Genomic DNA, 14,470 nt, shown 5'->3' with positions numbered 1-14,470 from the left:
CCTTCTCTGGGCCCAAGCCCATTTAAAATGGACTGAGGGGAAGTGGAAAACCTCCTGTAGTCTGACAAATCAACATCTGAAATTCTTTTTGGAAATCATGGACACTGTGTCCTCTGGGATAAAGACCACTCAGCTTGTTATCAGTGCACAGTTCAAAAGCCAGTATTCATGATGGTATAGGGGTGCATTAGTGCACACGGCATGGGTGACGTGCACATCTCTGAAGACAACATTAATACTAAATGATATATACATGTTTTGGCAACATATGCTGCCATCCGGACAACATCTTTTTCAGGGATGGCCTTGCTTATTTTAGTAAGACCATGCTAAACGACATTCTGCATGTGTTACAACAGCATTGCTCCATATTAACAGAGTCCAGGCGCTAAACTGACCTGCCTGCAGTCCAGACCTGTCACCACTGAAAACATCTGGCGCATTATGAAACAAAAAATAGGACAAAGGAGACCCTGAACTGTTGAGCAACTGAAATCCTATGTTAAGCAAAAATGGGAAAACATTTCACTTTCACAACTACAGCAGTCGGTCTCCTCAGTTCCCAAACACTTACAGAGTGTTGATAAAAGAAGAGGTGATGCAGCACAGTGGTAAACATACCCCTGTCCCAACTTTTTTGGAACATGTTGTTGGCATCAAATTCAAAATGGGCATATATTTTTCAAAAAACAAAAAATTTTCTCAGTTTCAACATTTGATACGTTGTCTTTCCTTTACTTTCCTTTAAAATATGGTTTACATGATTTGCATATCATTGCACTCTATTTTTATGCAGACATGATCTACACCGTCGCCCCCAACTTGCCAATCAGCATGTTCACATTCATGCTCAGGCTAGCTAGCAATCAAGAGCAGTAGCCTCAAAAATTGCCTCAAATTAGAGCTCACAGACGATTAGGAATGGAGTCTCGACAGCTTGACCTCAACTACTGCCAAGACATTACTGTGGCTTTGACAGGAAAGGACCATTTGACTGACACAAAGAAAAGGTTAACGCTGCTTTTTTTTTTTAATTAGCTAATGAAATAATTAAAATTTGCAGAAATATCATGTTTAAGCTTGTTATGTGCACTGAGAAAATCAACTAAATGTGTAATTTGTTGTAAATTGAAAAAAGTACCTTCTGTCTTGTGACAATAATGAATTTAAACTGCCTAATTTCAGTCCTTGTACTCCAGCCCATGCCTGTTCATTTGTTGGGTGGACTGTGAGTGAAACAGGTTCAAATGGTTTTGATGTTCCCTTAAGAAGATGCCACAGTGGAATCACAATGATCCATCGCGTCATCCCATCTGACTTCACTGTATTCATTAGGTCCGCTAACATGTCAGGCAGGCTGAACAAAAAAGAGAGGTTAAAAGAGTTAAGATGGTGATCTATTTAGATGTAATAGTGTGTTCTACTTCAATGGGCTTTTTAGACACTAAGTACACCAAGTTCTGGGCTAAATAAACTCTAAATATGAAACTACGAGTAATAGTAACATTACAAAAATATATTTTTTTATTTAAAAAAAACTGGGCAGTACAGTCTATATAATAATTTTCTACTGAACTTGATAATATATTGTTGTGCATAGCCTGGAACAACTGCTGTTAGTGTACAGACCAAAAACAGTAAAATTGGAAAAAATGTCACTAAAAACAGTTGGTGACTGAAACGATACCCACTTTTTCAGGCATGAAAACGACTCTATGGTAGACCAAAAGGCAAGGAACTCCTCTTTAGGCAGTTTTGGCAGGCAGAGGGCAGTGCAGAGACGGGCAAGTTCCCCTCGCTCAAGCTTAAGTTTGTACTGCTTCCACACACACAGCATGATGATAGCAGCATTCAGAGGTTCCTTAATGTAGGCACTTTTCCCAGTGCTGTCTTTCTGCAGTTGCGGAATCACTCTTTCTAGCATAAAGTGCTTCAGGAGCTTACTCACCTAACAGAATCCATAAAGAAACAATATGCAGTTTCATTATTCAATAAAGACAATTGTCTACTCAGAAGTGATTGATTTGTGTACTTCAATGAACACAAACTAGTTTATCACGTCAGCTATACTCACATCTTCTTCAGTATAATTCAAAGAGAACCACTTTTTATGCGTCTCTTCAAATACAAAAGGGTTTCCGTAGACCTGGTGAAACTGTTTGAGCTGGTTGAAAAAACTTTTGAGGTTGATCTCGCTCCAGCTTGTAAGGAGGTCAAAAATTGTTTCCAGCATAATCCTTCCTGCAATCTCTCTACCCTGGATCACACTTTTTCTCTGCTCAGGCCAAAGGACTTCCTTTAGTCTTTTATACATACTCTTTGACGGCTCCACACAGATGATATCATCGTACTGATGCCATTCTCCTGTAACACAAAGAGACAACAGATTATACATCTCACATACAATATGTACTGACAGATCTTTAATGTATGCATATTTCAATGTTATTAGTTAAAACATTTGAGCATTAATTTTATTAATTAATTTTATTAAGCATTCAAAAAATTAAGTATTCCCGCTTCATCAGAACAGTTTGAAACTGTTCAGAACAGTTTGTTTCTGTCACAATGGCACTATGCATCAGTACTGGGGATCCAAAAATATGGGATTTCTAGGCTGACACAATAACCTTGTTGTGGCCCATACAGATGTAAATAACTCGTTTAACTGTTTTTACATTTTAAAACAAGTTCATATTGTAATCTAAATATGAAGGACAAAAAGGGTAAAACAGTCTTGCCCAGGACTATTTTGTGGTGTTCTCTTTTCCATATAGCAGTGTTGTGCTTGCTTGGATGGAGAAAACAAACCTCATTCTCCCACTATGGTAGAGAATTTAAAATAAGAAAAAATACCCACTGCACATACATGTGTGAGCCAAAAAAAAGAACCCAAAAAAATACTGCATATAATTATCAGCTGTAACACTAGCTTTTAATGCTTTGTATGTGACAACATTACATTAGTTTACTTCAGTAACAGTTGGACTTGCTAGTTAATGTAGAGTAGTTCCCATGTAATTGAGTTCCAAGTCTTATGAAAAAAAACACACGGCGGCCTACGGATGACTCCACTCACCTTGTTCGTTAAGCAGATTGGCCTTAACAAAAAGGCATCTGTTAGTGGTTTCATTCGAATCCAGTTTATAGATATACTCAAACTCATATCTGTCCTTCTTTTTCTTATATACAATATATTTATAGGGTATGGACACAGCTTCCGCCCTTTTCTTTGTGGTCACCAGACTCCCTTCTACAAGAAATCCATGCTCACCGAGATCCCTGAAAACATAAAACAGACCTACTCATTCATTTGAAACAGTCCTACAGTAATTACTTTGAAACAGTCTTAATGATAAATTTGAAATATAGCAATTGCTCATTTTGTGCTTTACCGTGATACAGATAGCTCTACCAAATTGGCTTCCCAGTCACCAATGATATGGCCTGCCCTTATGAATATGTGATCTTCATTTGGGTCAAACTTAAAATCCTTGGATAAGACAGCATGAAAGTAGATAGTGAGTCTCTCACTTGAGGAAATCTGCTGAGTCGATGAGCGAATTCTGCAATTTACATGGAGAAAGAAATATAAGTGAAATAGTCAATAGAACAATACAATTTATTAGGTACTCCTGTCAGGTAGTCTTAAAGGTTGTGTCTTTCTCAAAAGACTCTAGATACCTTTGTGGAGGAGGAACGCCTTTCCTAGCCTCTGTCTCTTCATTTCCTTTTGACTGTGCACTTCTGGTGCCAGTCGAAGAACCTCCCTTTCCATGAGCTGACTGCTGATGTTGACTATGCTCCACTTGCACGTCTGAATCTACACTGGAGCCTATGTCCTTCACCTGGAGTGTAGAAGACCCAAATAACCGCTATTTAGATTCTATGCTTCAATGCATCTCAAACCCATAAATCTCATAAAAGTGCTAAAACACAGGATTTACTACTACAATTTCTGTACTTTTACCTCTTTCCTGCTTTGTGGTCCAAACATCATTCCACTATTACCAGCAGGAGGTTTCTTGCTTTCCTGTTTCTGGTTTTGAGTTTTCTGAGTTTGTTTTCTTGCACTACTTCTAACATTTGCATTTTGATCCACATTGGCATTTTGGTCCAGCGTGGCTTGTGCTTTGTTAGATGGGTCTTTCTGGACCTTTGGACTTTTAGACTCAGCCTTACATTTCTTTTGGTCACTCGTCTGATCTGACTCTTCTGACGCTGATGGACATGTGCTGAATGTGCCATCACTGTCCATGTCTGCGTCAGTGTTCTGCGTAGATGGAGAGTTTTGGTCTTTCACTGTTCCAGGGTCAGGATGATTCTTCCTGTGTTGCATTGCAGAAGTCTGGTCCTTCCTAAGATCTTCCTGAGTGGGTTCTTGAGTAGATGCAGACTGCTGACCTTGCATTACTTCAGGGTGAAGACAATTCTTCTTGCTTTGCCCTTTTGAAGTCTTGTCCTTGTTAAGACCTTCTTCAGGTTCATCAAGTTCTGTGTGGCCATCTGTTTTTCCTTCTGAAGGACTGAGGGCAGAGGACAAATCAGACATGTTTTCCTTTTTCGACTGCGTAACAGTGTCTGAAAGTGAACTGGGCATCTCGTCCACAGCGCACGCTGATTCCTCACTGTCAGAGGACACGATTTTGTCTTGCTTTGTTTCCATTGCTTTATCAGTCAGGGAGATGTCAGAGAGGTCTGAGGTCAAAGACGAAGGCTCCTCCATATTAGACACTTTCTTTTTGTTCTTCCTCTTCTTCTTTCTCTGAAGAATCACAAGTAGCAAAATGAGACCAAAAAATAGCTGAATGTATTTGATGAGAACGTTTAGAGCAAGATATGAACTAGATAATTACTAAAAACTAGCCTACAAACAATGGCTACACAGGTTCCACAGCAAACAAAGACACAAAAATGTTCACCTTTTTTTGGAGGTTCGGACTGTTGCTATCATTTGGCCTTTTAGGAGACACAGCTTTTTGCTGATTATCCAAAGCCAAGGAGTCTGCATTTGTTTCTGTCATTTCTGCACTGGTGTCCAGTGGAATGACTGCAGATTGGGCAACATGTCCTGGTATTTTGTTTGAAAAAAAAAGCAAAAAAGTCTCAGTAACTACTAATAAAAACTCAACGCTTTTAGAATTTAACTTAATTCATTGAATTAATCTTTTAGATAATATAATTTTGAATAGATGATGTAATCAATGTGTAGACACCTTCATCAAAACATTAAATGTCCTTTTTTAAAAGACTTCTTATAGCAAATACATAACAGTCAGTGAATGGCAAATTGGCATAAATTATCACAGTACCACTAAGCCTACCTTGCGTTTCTGCTGAAGGCTGTGTTATCAGCTTAGCCCCACACTGACTGCAGAACCTTGCTGACTCCTCCACGGCAGCATGACCACAACTTGGACACTTCATCCTGAAAAACAATATAGAAAACCTAATGAGCATGGCAACAGAGAGATCAGTCTCTGCTCCTTCTCTGGTCTAATGACAACACAGGTTAACAACTCTTTGACTAGAGTCAAATAACAAGGAAATAGGTTGTGCACTAATTGGACAAGTTGTATGATCAACAAATATTTTTGTGTTTCTCTGCACATGGCCTTCACAGTATCTTGGACAATGCGTGCTGCATGCTGTTCTGTACAGCGGCAAGACTTAACTGTTCTAGCACTCAACATAGTACACCACCATCACATTCTGTATCTTACCTGCTTATGACTAATGAGTTACACATGTAATGTGTGAAATTCCCCACTACAGAGAAGTAATTGTGTACCACTAAGTACAAAGAGTCTAGGCTAAAACTCTGAATGGTTGCTTTAATTTCTTTGGATAGTTAATAGGGATAGAGGGAGGGTGTAGAGAGAGAGAAAAGACAGAAGCAATCGCTTTTAACACTTTTTGTGAATTATTAACCATTTTAATCTTCATAGAATTATTTCAACTGAACAAGTTCTTTGAATTTATTAAATTAAATCTTTGATTTATTTATAGACTCACTTTTGTCACCAAATAATTTGTAAGACGTGACTGTAGATCAACACTTACATGGGGTGGTTGCTCACATGCAGCGACTGCCTCCCTCAAGCTAAACACAAAACTACATTCATGGCACTTTGCCCTGATCTCTAACAAAACAGCCTCGGTAGTTATTTATAACACTATTGGCATTTTATAACTAAAGGCCATTACGAATATGTAACATGGGCACTAAAGCAGGTAGACAAGTTGTAATAAGCCTAAAATCTAGATACTTCAGCACAGAACTTCGAGAACCTTGTACACTCTCATGACCTGTCATTTTTAATCCACACCCTTCCCCTCTTATACATCCTGCCCAATGGCCGCAACCCTGCGCAGCCTTGTAGAAGAATAATTATCCCAATAGAAACCTGATGAATTACAACTAAATATGAACATATGTGGTACCTGATTTGATAATAAATCTGGTTTATTTTGTCTTTTACCTCTCTAAATGGGCTCAATGCGTCTTGACAGTCAAAGTTTGCTAATTTATTGCTTCAAAACAATTCAAACGCCTGAAGCAAAACGGTCTACCGACCCTAAATCCTTATTATAGATGTGCATGATATTCTGGAATCAGCCAGAAGAGGCCAGTGTGAATCACTACTGCAGCTTCTTTCGTTTCTACCGCTGCAAAAAAGCCCAAAGACAAACAAGAGACAAGTGAACTCCAAAACTTGCTTTCCCTTGTCCTATTCAAAGCTGAGCAGTAAACACATCCAAACTGATCTGATTTGGAGGGTCGCATGATTGTCTGATGCGTCGCACTTCCAAACTCATAAGCTAAGTTTGGTTCCTAAGCTTGTGCATCTAATTATCTGGTTAGAAAATATGACATGAAGCAGCAGCGGACTCTGAAAAGTACTGCACAGTTTAAACTCACTTCTGGAAAAAAAAACGAGCCGTCAATGAAGTGATATTGACAGCTAGTTAGGTTAGGGTAGTTAGGGTAGCTGCTCTCTTTAGCTGCTCTCTTTTATTAGCAGAGTAGCATCTGTAGCACGCTAGCTAACATTATTGCTGCCCTCGCTACAGATACACCGTGTAGGCTAGAAAACTACGCAAACAGCTACGGCTAACCCCTCTGCCTCCACCCCACAATAGTACACGGTGTCATTTAACTAGCTAACTAGCTGTGTCATTTCGCAAAGTGACGTTAGCTTAGGATAACAGTTCTCTGACAGTGCATCACTAGGCAGGAAGACGTTAGCAGGCAGTAGGTAAACTTACCTTCACAGGTGTTTGGCCGTCCCTAACAGCCGCCGCCGGGCTTGTAGTTTGACCAAACAGAACAGAACAGCACAGCTCACACTTGTGTTAACATCGCGTTTAGGCGATATGTCCAGTGTGTACGCACTCTCGCTTGCTAACGGCGACCGACCCGCGAAAAAAGCCAGTTTCGATACTCGTGAAGTTTCGTTTCATGTGAAAAGGGCGTGAGTGAGTGTGCGAGCTCGTGAGCTTGTGAGCTTGTGAGCTCGCGCGGCTTTTGTTGTTGTGTCTCACGCGCACATCTCCTGCTGGGCTGACTGTCTAACGGCGCTGGCGGACTGTAAAGCAGCAAAGACGTCCTGGCTGCGCGGGTATTTCCTTACGCAAACACGGTATGTAGGCAGCGACGGATTTAAAATTACAGAGCGAATGGTCAGGCTAACTCTGATTTACACCTGATAGCTGTCAGGTTACTTTCACTTCCCTGAGCTGAATTCAAACAGGACGAAAAAACAGGGTAGCACTTTATTTTGAAAATCCACTGTAGATGCTCACCTTGTCTTGTATTTAAAGGGGAAATTCTCTGCCTCATTCAGTCTTTTAGATGGAAACAAAGTGGTTTAGTCCGTTGTGATGTGACCGGTTCGTTGTAGAGAAACTAGATATTATACTCAGATCGTGATAGGAACCAGGGGTTGGCCGTGACGTCTTCACTGCAAATATAGCCGTTGTTTTTGCTATTCAAAATGGCTTTGTGTGACTTCTGAGTCTTTATATCTAAAGTTGATCGTGGTATTAGTGGTAAGTATCAAAATAAGTTTTCTTTGGGGATTACGTTGCCTCACATGTGCCCCACATGTGCTAGCAAAACAAAGTGTGACCAAAAATACAGTGGTTGTTGTTGTTATAATTAATAATGTTTTTTTTTATTGATGAATGAATGAATTAGTTTGTTTGTTTTGCATGGCTTTCTTTTTACTATTTAAATCTAAACTGTTCGCCTAAACCACTGGCAAGTTAGCTAGTTTAATGACCATGTATTTAAGACGCCTTTTTAAAAAATAAATAAATTAATAAAAAATGAATACATACATAAAAAAAAAAACCTCCCAGAGTGAACATTCAAACTATTTTTGAGCCTCAAACATATAAACTAGCTGACCCCTTGTGATGAGGAATGTCCCTCCATAAACAACATATATGGGCCCTATGACATGCTGTTTATGGTGGGACTTTCTTCAAGAGTGCAGTACTATCACTGTGACTCAGCATGCTGTTAAGCTATCCCACCCTGATATCCCCCTAACAGTGCAGTACCACGGTCAGCCACTGTGAAGGGAAAATACCCACATTCACAAGGTGTTTCGTTGAGGTTGCTTATGAGTAACTTCAGCTCTGCTAAAAGCTTCTGCATTAGTTACCACAAAACCACTCTATGCTTTCTGGTTTCAGTATGTCTGCAAGCTTTGTTTGAGTGTTTCAGACAGAGATGGTCTCCAAACCTTCCATCATCCCTCTGCTTCTCCCTGAGGATGAGCTGATATGCTCCATCTGCCAAGGGCTCATCAAGGACCCTGTGACCACACCATGTGGGCACAACTTCTGCATGAGCTGTATAAAAAGCCACTGGGGCAGAATATCTTCGGCCTTCTATTGCCCACACTGCCGGAGAAAGTTTGTTTCCAAACCCGATCTGCAACCCAACACTGTTCTCTGCTCTATCATGGAGCACGTAGTCAAGGTGTGGACAGAACCTGAGCCCGGCTTGGCCTCAGATGAGAAGAGTGCCAACTGTGACGTCTGCGAGGAGAGTCGCAAACTACCGGCGGTTAAGACCTGTGTTACCTGCCTGGCCAGCTTTTGCAAAATGCATCTGATGCCCCATACAGAAAGCCAGGCCCTGAAGAAACACTGCCTGTGCGCAGCAGTGGTGGACATCAAGGAGCTGCAGTGCAAGAAGCATGGAAAATTGCTCGAGATGTTCTGCATGACACACAGGGTGGCTGTCTGTTGGCAGTGCTCAGCCAAACACCGGAAATGCAACATGCGTTCAGTGGAGGAGATGAGGAAAGAGTGGAAGGTGAGATAACCCACCAGTCTATAAGTAGCATCAGAAGCTGTAGTGTTAAAGGAATAGTCCAGTGTTTTTAAGGTAACCTCTACCTGCTGAATCTATAGCATAATCCATTACAACAGACAATTACTGATGCGTTTTCCTAAAAGAACAGAAAGCCCATTTACTCTAAACAAGCCATTAGTTGCTTTCTGCATTGATGGAGTTTTCACAGGCTCCTGCACCAAAAAAAACCTAATTAATGTTATGTAATTACATGGATTTCAAACATTTAATCATCTCCCCAACTGACATTTGAAGTCATGCGTCATGCCCATATTAGGAACTCATATTTTTAAAATCTCTGTCGTCATGCTTGTGTTAAACAAAATTGCTCTAAACCTGATACATTTTGTCCAGTGTAAATTTTTTCCCCCGATGGTCACTGGATCCTCAGAATTAGCCATTTAGTTGAGGTCAAGGTTTTTAAAGTTTGAATATGAATAATGCTACATACATGCTACAAGCAAACTAACACTCCTGCACATTGAAATGATGTTGTATGAAGGTAAGTCTAACTTTAAAACTTTAATATAACAATACCAGTACTACTAAAATTGTAGACTGCAACTGGCAAAGCCACTTAACTACCACATTTGACAAAGCTTGCAAGTTTGCATGGGGTGTTTTGGTGAGGTTGGCACTCTTATGATGTCAGTATACATATTTTGACCACACCATGGCCTTGTAATTCAGAGGATCTAGTGATATTTGCAGGAAAAAATGTTTGTACCACAAAATGTATGAAGTATTTAAGTATATACAAACATTTTTGATTACCACAGGACTTGACAGTGGCACTTTTTTGAAAAAGCCATTAATTTGTCCCATAAGGAGGAAGCTTACTTAGACCCAGAGTTCCAAATATAGACATGATATTGACTACAGAATTGCAACATGACTTCAGAGGTCAGTGGCTTTCAATGTATGTGAAGTTCAGAGTAACACACTGAAGTTTTCATACATGGTAACCAATAGTACTATACAGATGTGAAAGATAGAGATCAAGTTGAAAAATGCTAGAGTATCTCTTTAATAAACAGTGACGGGCAGAAGCTCAAGACATTGCTGCGTGTGCTGTTTAAAGTAATGCATGGGGAAACTTGGCTGAGTTTGCAAGCCCTTTCCCTGCTTGTTTTGAAACTTGATTAAAACTGCAAGTGGAATCTACTTTGTTGCCATCACAATCTTTTTTTAGGCCTCAATCGATCCAGTTGCTGAGGAAGCTCAAAACAGAGAAGATGCCACTGGCGAAGCCTTTGAAACCTTAGACACACTGTCTGAAGGTTTAAAGGTAAGCTTGTTATGGTTATAAAGTTATTTTGCATTAATTTGGTAAGCTACAGGGCATGGGATATGTCACATTCTTTTCAACTAATTATAAGTCACTGACATTTCTCATTATGGCCTTTGTGTTTTATTTCTGAAATGGCCTTTAAAAGGTTTCAGCCAGCCCAACCAAATCATAGTAAAAATGTAGAAATGTTGATTGAAAAAGTGAAAAATTAAAAATAATATATAAACTCCATCATCTGTTAGTCCTGACTGGACCCTTATTGGACCTGGTGAGCAGGGTCTGCTTGATTATACCTAAAAGTAATACAGCCTTTGATGCTGTCAAGCAGAACCCGTCAGATCCTCTATTTCGTGCCTTCCAAGCACATCTGATGAGTTAGGCCTTGGTGCTCTTGTCCAAGGGGGGCGGGGTCTTTGTTGAAACTTATGGTTCCCATCAGCTACAGAACTCTGAAACTACATTGACAAGTCACATATATCTAGTAACCTTGGAAGTGTAAACATACCCTGATAAAGAAGGCTGGTGGTGTGGAAAGTTCAAATTAAGCACAAAAACTGGTAAAATAAATAAATAAAATCTGCACAACTTCAGAGTGATGCAACACCTGAAAAGAGATACATCTGTATTTGACCGTCAATAACCCACCTCCAAGAACATGCTTGAGCTGTTTCCTTCAGATCTGTAGTGGAACATAAGGCGAAGAGTTTACTTATTCAACAGGGGTCAGGCCGGGACTGTTTTCCAGGAGGATTTCAGCATTTTTAAGGCTTCCATGCGGCAAAGTGCCTATAGCTAATCATAGCTTAACATCTATTCAGTGAGTAGAAAGGAGCGTCCTATAGGAGAATCAATTGTGTTGCAATTCCTTTATATTTTCTTATAGGTTATCATTGCACTTTTTAAAGAATGTGTTTTGAAAATAACTCACTTCGTACAGAAAAAGTTTTTGAGCGGTCTTAAGTTTCATTCTGGGCTGCGTGGTCCTATCCAGTCATTATAAAGAGATTGTTTAATAAAAACAGTAATATGGGTAATTAGTGAGAGTTACAATGAAGTCATGCCAGTAAGGATGAAATCATGTTAACTGGATCTATCACCTTTCATTCTCTGTTAGCCACAATTAGAATTTGAGGAAACCAGTGCCTTTAACATTATCATAACTTTTATCTTCAGGCTGTTGCAGAGAAGATGAAGGAGGATGTGGAGCTTTGTTTCGAGACCCTAAGAGATACTATTGAGCGTGCTCAGGACAGAGTCATAGCTTTCATAGAGGCAGAGAAGGAGGGAGCTCTCCAACAAACAGAGGAGCAGAAGAGACGGCTGGACGATCACATGCTTGCCATATCACATATCATGGATCAGATCAATGAATGCAGAAGCAACGATTCTTATTTCAACTTTTGTCTGGTTAGTAGAGGATGGTAACTTAAAGAGACAAAGACAGTCTCCATAGAGATATCTCCATAGTCTGATTCTGATGAGTAATGTGTCTCTTTTATAGTCCCTGCCACAACTTCCTCCAGAGGTCAGTCAGCTACATGGATCTGATGTCCAGCTGGATGGTCGAGCTGTGGAGAGGATCGTCCTGGACCTCCAAAAGCTCAACAGTAGTGTGGAATCTCAACTCTGTGCCACTCTGACGAGAAGGGAGGAGCTGCGAGACAAAGGCAAGACAGCGTTTGGATAGTGTGATGATGTACTGAATTTCTGTAGAATTCATGTCAAGTTAGTGCACCACAATTTACATCTGCTAATAATGGGCTTCTTTCCTTCTCAGATTTGGCACTGGATGACTTCAGAGTTGTCAGTGGGCACAGCAAACGACGTCACAAGCTTTTGAAGTGTAAGACATATTATGGTTTCGTGGACTGACAAGACCATATTCATCTTTAAGGTAGATTTTAAGGCAGGAAGAGGAAGAAATGAAAAGCTCCTCATGCCAGCCATTTCAGGGTAATGTGTTCAAATCTGTCTCAATCTGACCTATGTGTCTTCTGGCCTATAGATTCCTGTGGAGTGACTTTTGACCCCATCACTGCTAGTGCTTCAGTGCTGCTGTCTGAAGATAGCTTGGCTGTCACAGTAGAGCACAGCGGGCTCCTAGCTTGGAAAGACTATCAGGTCAACATGGAAATGGGCTTCAGAGTGTTGTGCTCTCAGAATTTCATGAGGGGGCAGCACTACTGGGAAGTCAGTCCACCAGAGGACATCAACAGCAACTGGGCTGTTGGCGTGACATATAAAAACGGACCAGAGCGCTACCAGAGCTTGGGCCGAGATAAGAGCTCCTGGTGTGTCAGGTGGCAGAATGCAGGGAAGACAGAGAATAAGGATGAGAACAGCGAGAGAACAGAAGAAGTGGGAGGTGAGGAAGCAATATTAAGAAGGACACAAACTAAAGAAAGAGCCACATGTGCAACAGGGGAAGTCAGGGGACCAAAGCTGGAATCAAAACAGGGCAAAGAGGAAGCACACCCTAACAAATCTGAGGGAGAGAAGATAGAAGGAGACAAGCATAGAAGAGAAGCAAATCAAGCCTACCTGTCTGACAGCATAGCAGATGCTTCAAAAAGAGTGAAAGGAAAGGTAGCAGATGGAGACAAGAAAGATTCAGAGGTCATGGAGGACAAAAAGGGCATTGTGACAGCTACACAAGCGGAAGAAAACAAAGCCATCACTGGGTTTTTTGCCTCCCATAACCAAGAGATGCACTTGATCTCCCACGAGCCCCCTGGCAAAATAGGTGTGCATCTGGATTGCGATCGTGGCTGGTTGTCCTTTTTCACTGTGTCTGACTCCAAGGTCAAGCTCTGCTACAGATTTCAGGCCATGCTTTCTGCTCCTTTGTACCCTGCTGTCTGGCTAAGAGACCCTGAGAAGACAATGACCATTAGCAAAGGGGTTCATACTGCTGATAGCTGTGGAAAATGGGTTGTGGATTAATTAAGTCCACCTACCTTTAGTTGGCCTCAACATTACATTGTCTTTGTCATAGTGGAATTCTTTTCCAGTTTTTTAAAGGATACCTTTTTAAATATTCGTCACTATTGATGTTTGTATAACCAGAGTATGATACATTGCTTTCTAGGTCTAGTGTCATGTAGGCAGTATATACAGTATGTAATATTATATGGTATTATGATAGTTGGACTAAAATAGTAGTGTTGTTAATTTTACTATTAGTGCACAAACCCTTATGGACAGTGTAAGGTTGGAATCAAGGCTAACACATAAATGTAGCTTCAAGTTGAGGAAACAAGATAGATTTATTAGAGTTTATAACTGGATAGTCTGTTTTGATATAAATTCTACTTTCCCCTCCAATCTCTGCAGTTATTTGAAGGTTCAGTTGAACACAATCGGTCTCATTCAAACATATTTTCCGAAGTTTTTTCTCAAATTTGTTTAAGAAAAAGTCTACATCAGATTCATGATGTGTTCTTAAACTGCAGAACTGTTCGCAGAACGTTTGGTGAAAGAGGCCCATTGATTTTAAATTATCTGGAAGGTCTGAGAACTGCAGAAGTTATACTATTGCCATCCCACAAAGCCTTATGTCAATTTGTCAGTGTATGTCGCTACTTGTGATTTCACTATACACTCAGCAGCTTCTTTATTAGCTACACCTGCTCTACAGTTGTACTTAAAATGTTCAGTACCTTTTACAGTATTTTGGGACCACTGTTCTGCATAGTTTAGTCCAATATCATCTGTATTAAAAACTGTGATTATACTGGTGCTTACTTGCTTATTTTACAAAGTCTATGCAATTTCCAGTACTTCTTTAAGCTAGAATGGTGACAGAGGAG

General features: G+C 40.3%; 2 protein-coding genes across 5 annotated transcripts in view; one reads left to right on the top strand and one right to left on the bottom strand.

Annotated features, from left to right (window-relative positions):
- Positions 1-7,919, bottom strand: part of rnf213a (ring finger protein 213a) — a 44,485-nt gene extending 36,566 nt beyond the window's left edge. The window contains exons 1-10 of one of the 4 annotated variants that reach the window (XM_036589921.1): positions 7,807-7,919; positions 5,325-5,428; positions 4,923-5,071; positions 3,971-4,765; positions 3,685-3,848; positions 3,396-3,566; positions 3,080-3,282; positions 2,075-2,364; positions 1,692-1,948; positions 1,142-1,357 (exon numbers count right to left, since the gene is read on the bottom strand). In XM_036589921.1, coding sequence (XP_036445814.1) covers positions 1,142-1,357; positions 1,692-1,948; positions 2,075-2,364; positions 3,080-3,282; positions 3,396-3,566; positions 3,685-3,848; positions 3,971-4,765; positions 4,923-5,071; positions 5,325-5,427 — 2,348 coding nt within the window. In that variant the 5' untranslated portion in view covers position 5,428; positions 7,807-7,919. Of the gene's footprint in view, positions 1-1,141; positions 1,358-1,691; positions 1,949-2,074; positions 2,365-3,079; positions 3,283-3,395; positions 3,567-3,684; positions 3,849-3,970; positions 4,768-4,922; positions 5,072-5,324; positions 5,450-7,269; positions 7,464-7,806 lie in introns of those variants that run through there. The other 3 variants (XM_036589920.1, XM_036589919.1, XM_036589923.1) reach the window with 3 other exon arrangements.
- Positions 7,523-14,394, top strand: LOC118821350 (tripartite motif-containing protein 16-like). The gene is made up of 7 exons (XM_036589924.1): positions 7,523-7,643; positions 8,704-9,331; positions 10,563-10,658; positions 11,835-12,068; positions 12,163-12,328; positions 12,439-12,504; positions 12,667-14,394. Exons 2-7 carry the CDS (start codon positions 8,741-8,743, stop codon positions 13,602-13,604), a joined length of 2,091 nt encoding a protein of 696 aa, XP_036445817.1. The 5' UTR covers positions 7,523-7,643; positions 8,704-8,740; the 3' UTR covers positions 13,605-14,394.
- The last annotated feature ends 76 nt before the right edge of the window (positions 14,395-14,470 follow it).

Source organism: Colossoma macropomum, unplaced genomic scaffold (assembly GCF_904425465.1).
Source record: "Colossoma macropomum unplaced genomic scaffold, Colossoma_macropomum, whole genome shotgun sequence".
NCBI classification, from domain to species: domain Eukaryota; kingdom Metazoa; phylum Chordata; class Actinopteri; order Characiformes; family Serrasalmidae; genus Colossoma; species Colossoma macropomum.
The sequence above is the reverse complement of the archived record's forward strand: the minus strand, read 5'-3'. Positions and strand labels throughout refer to the sequence as shown.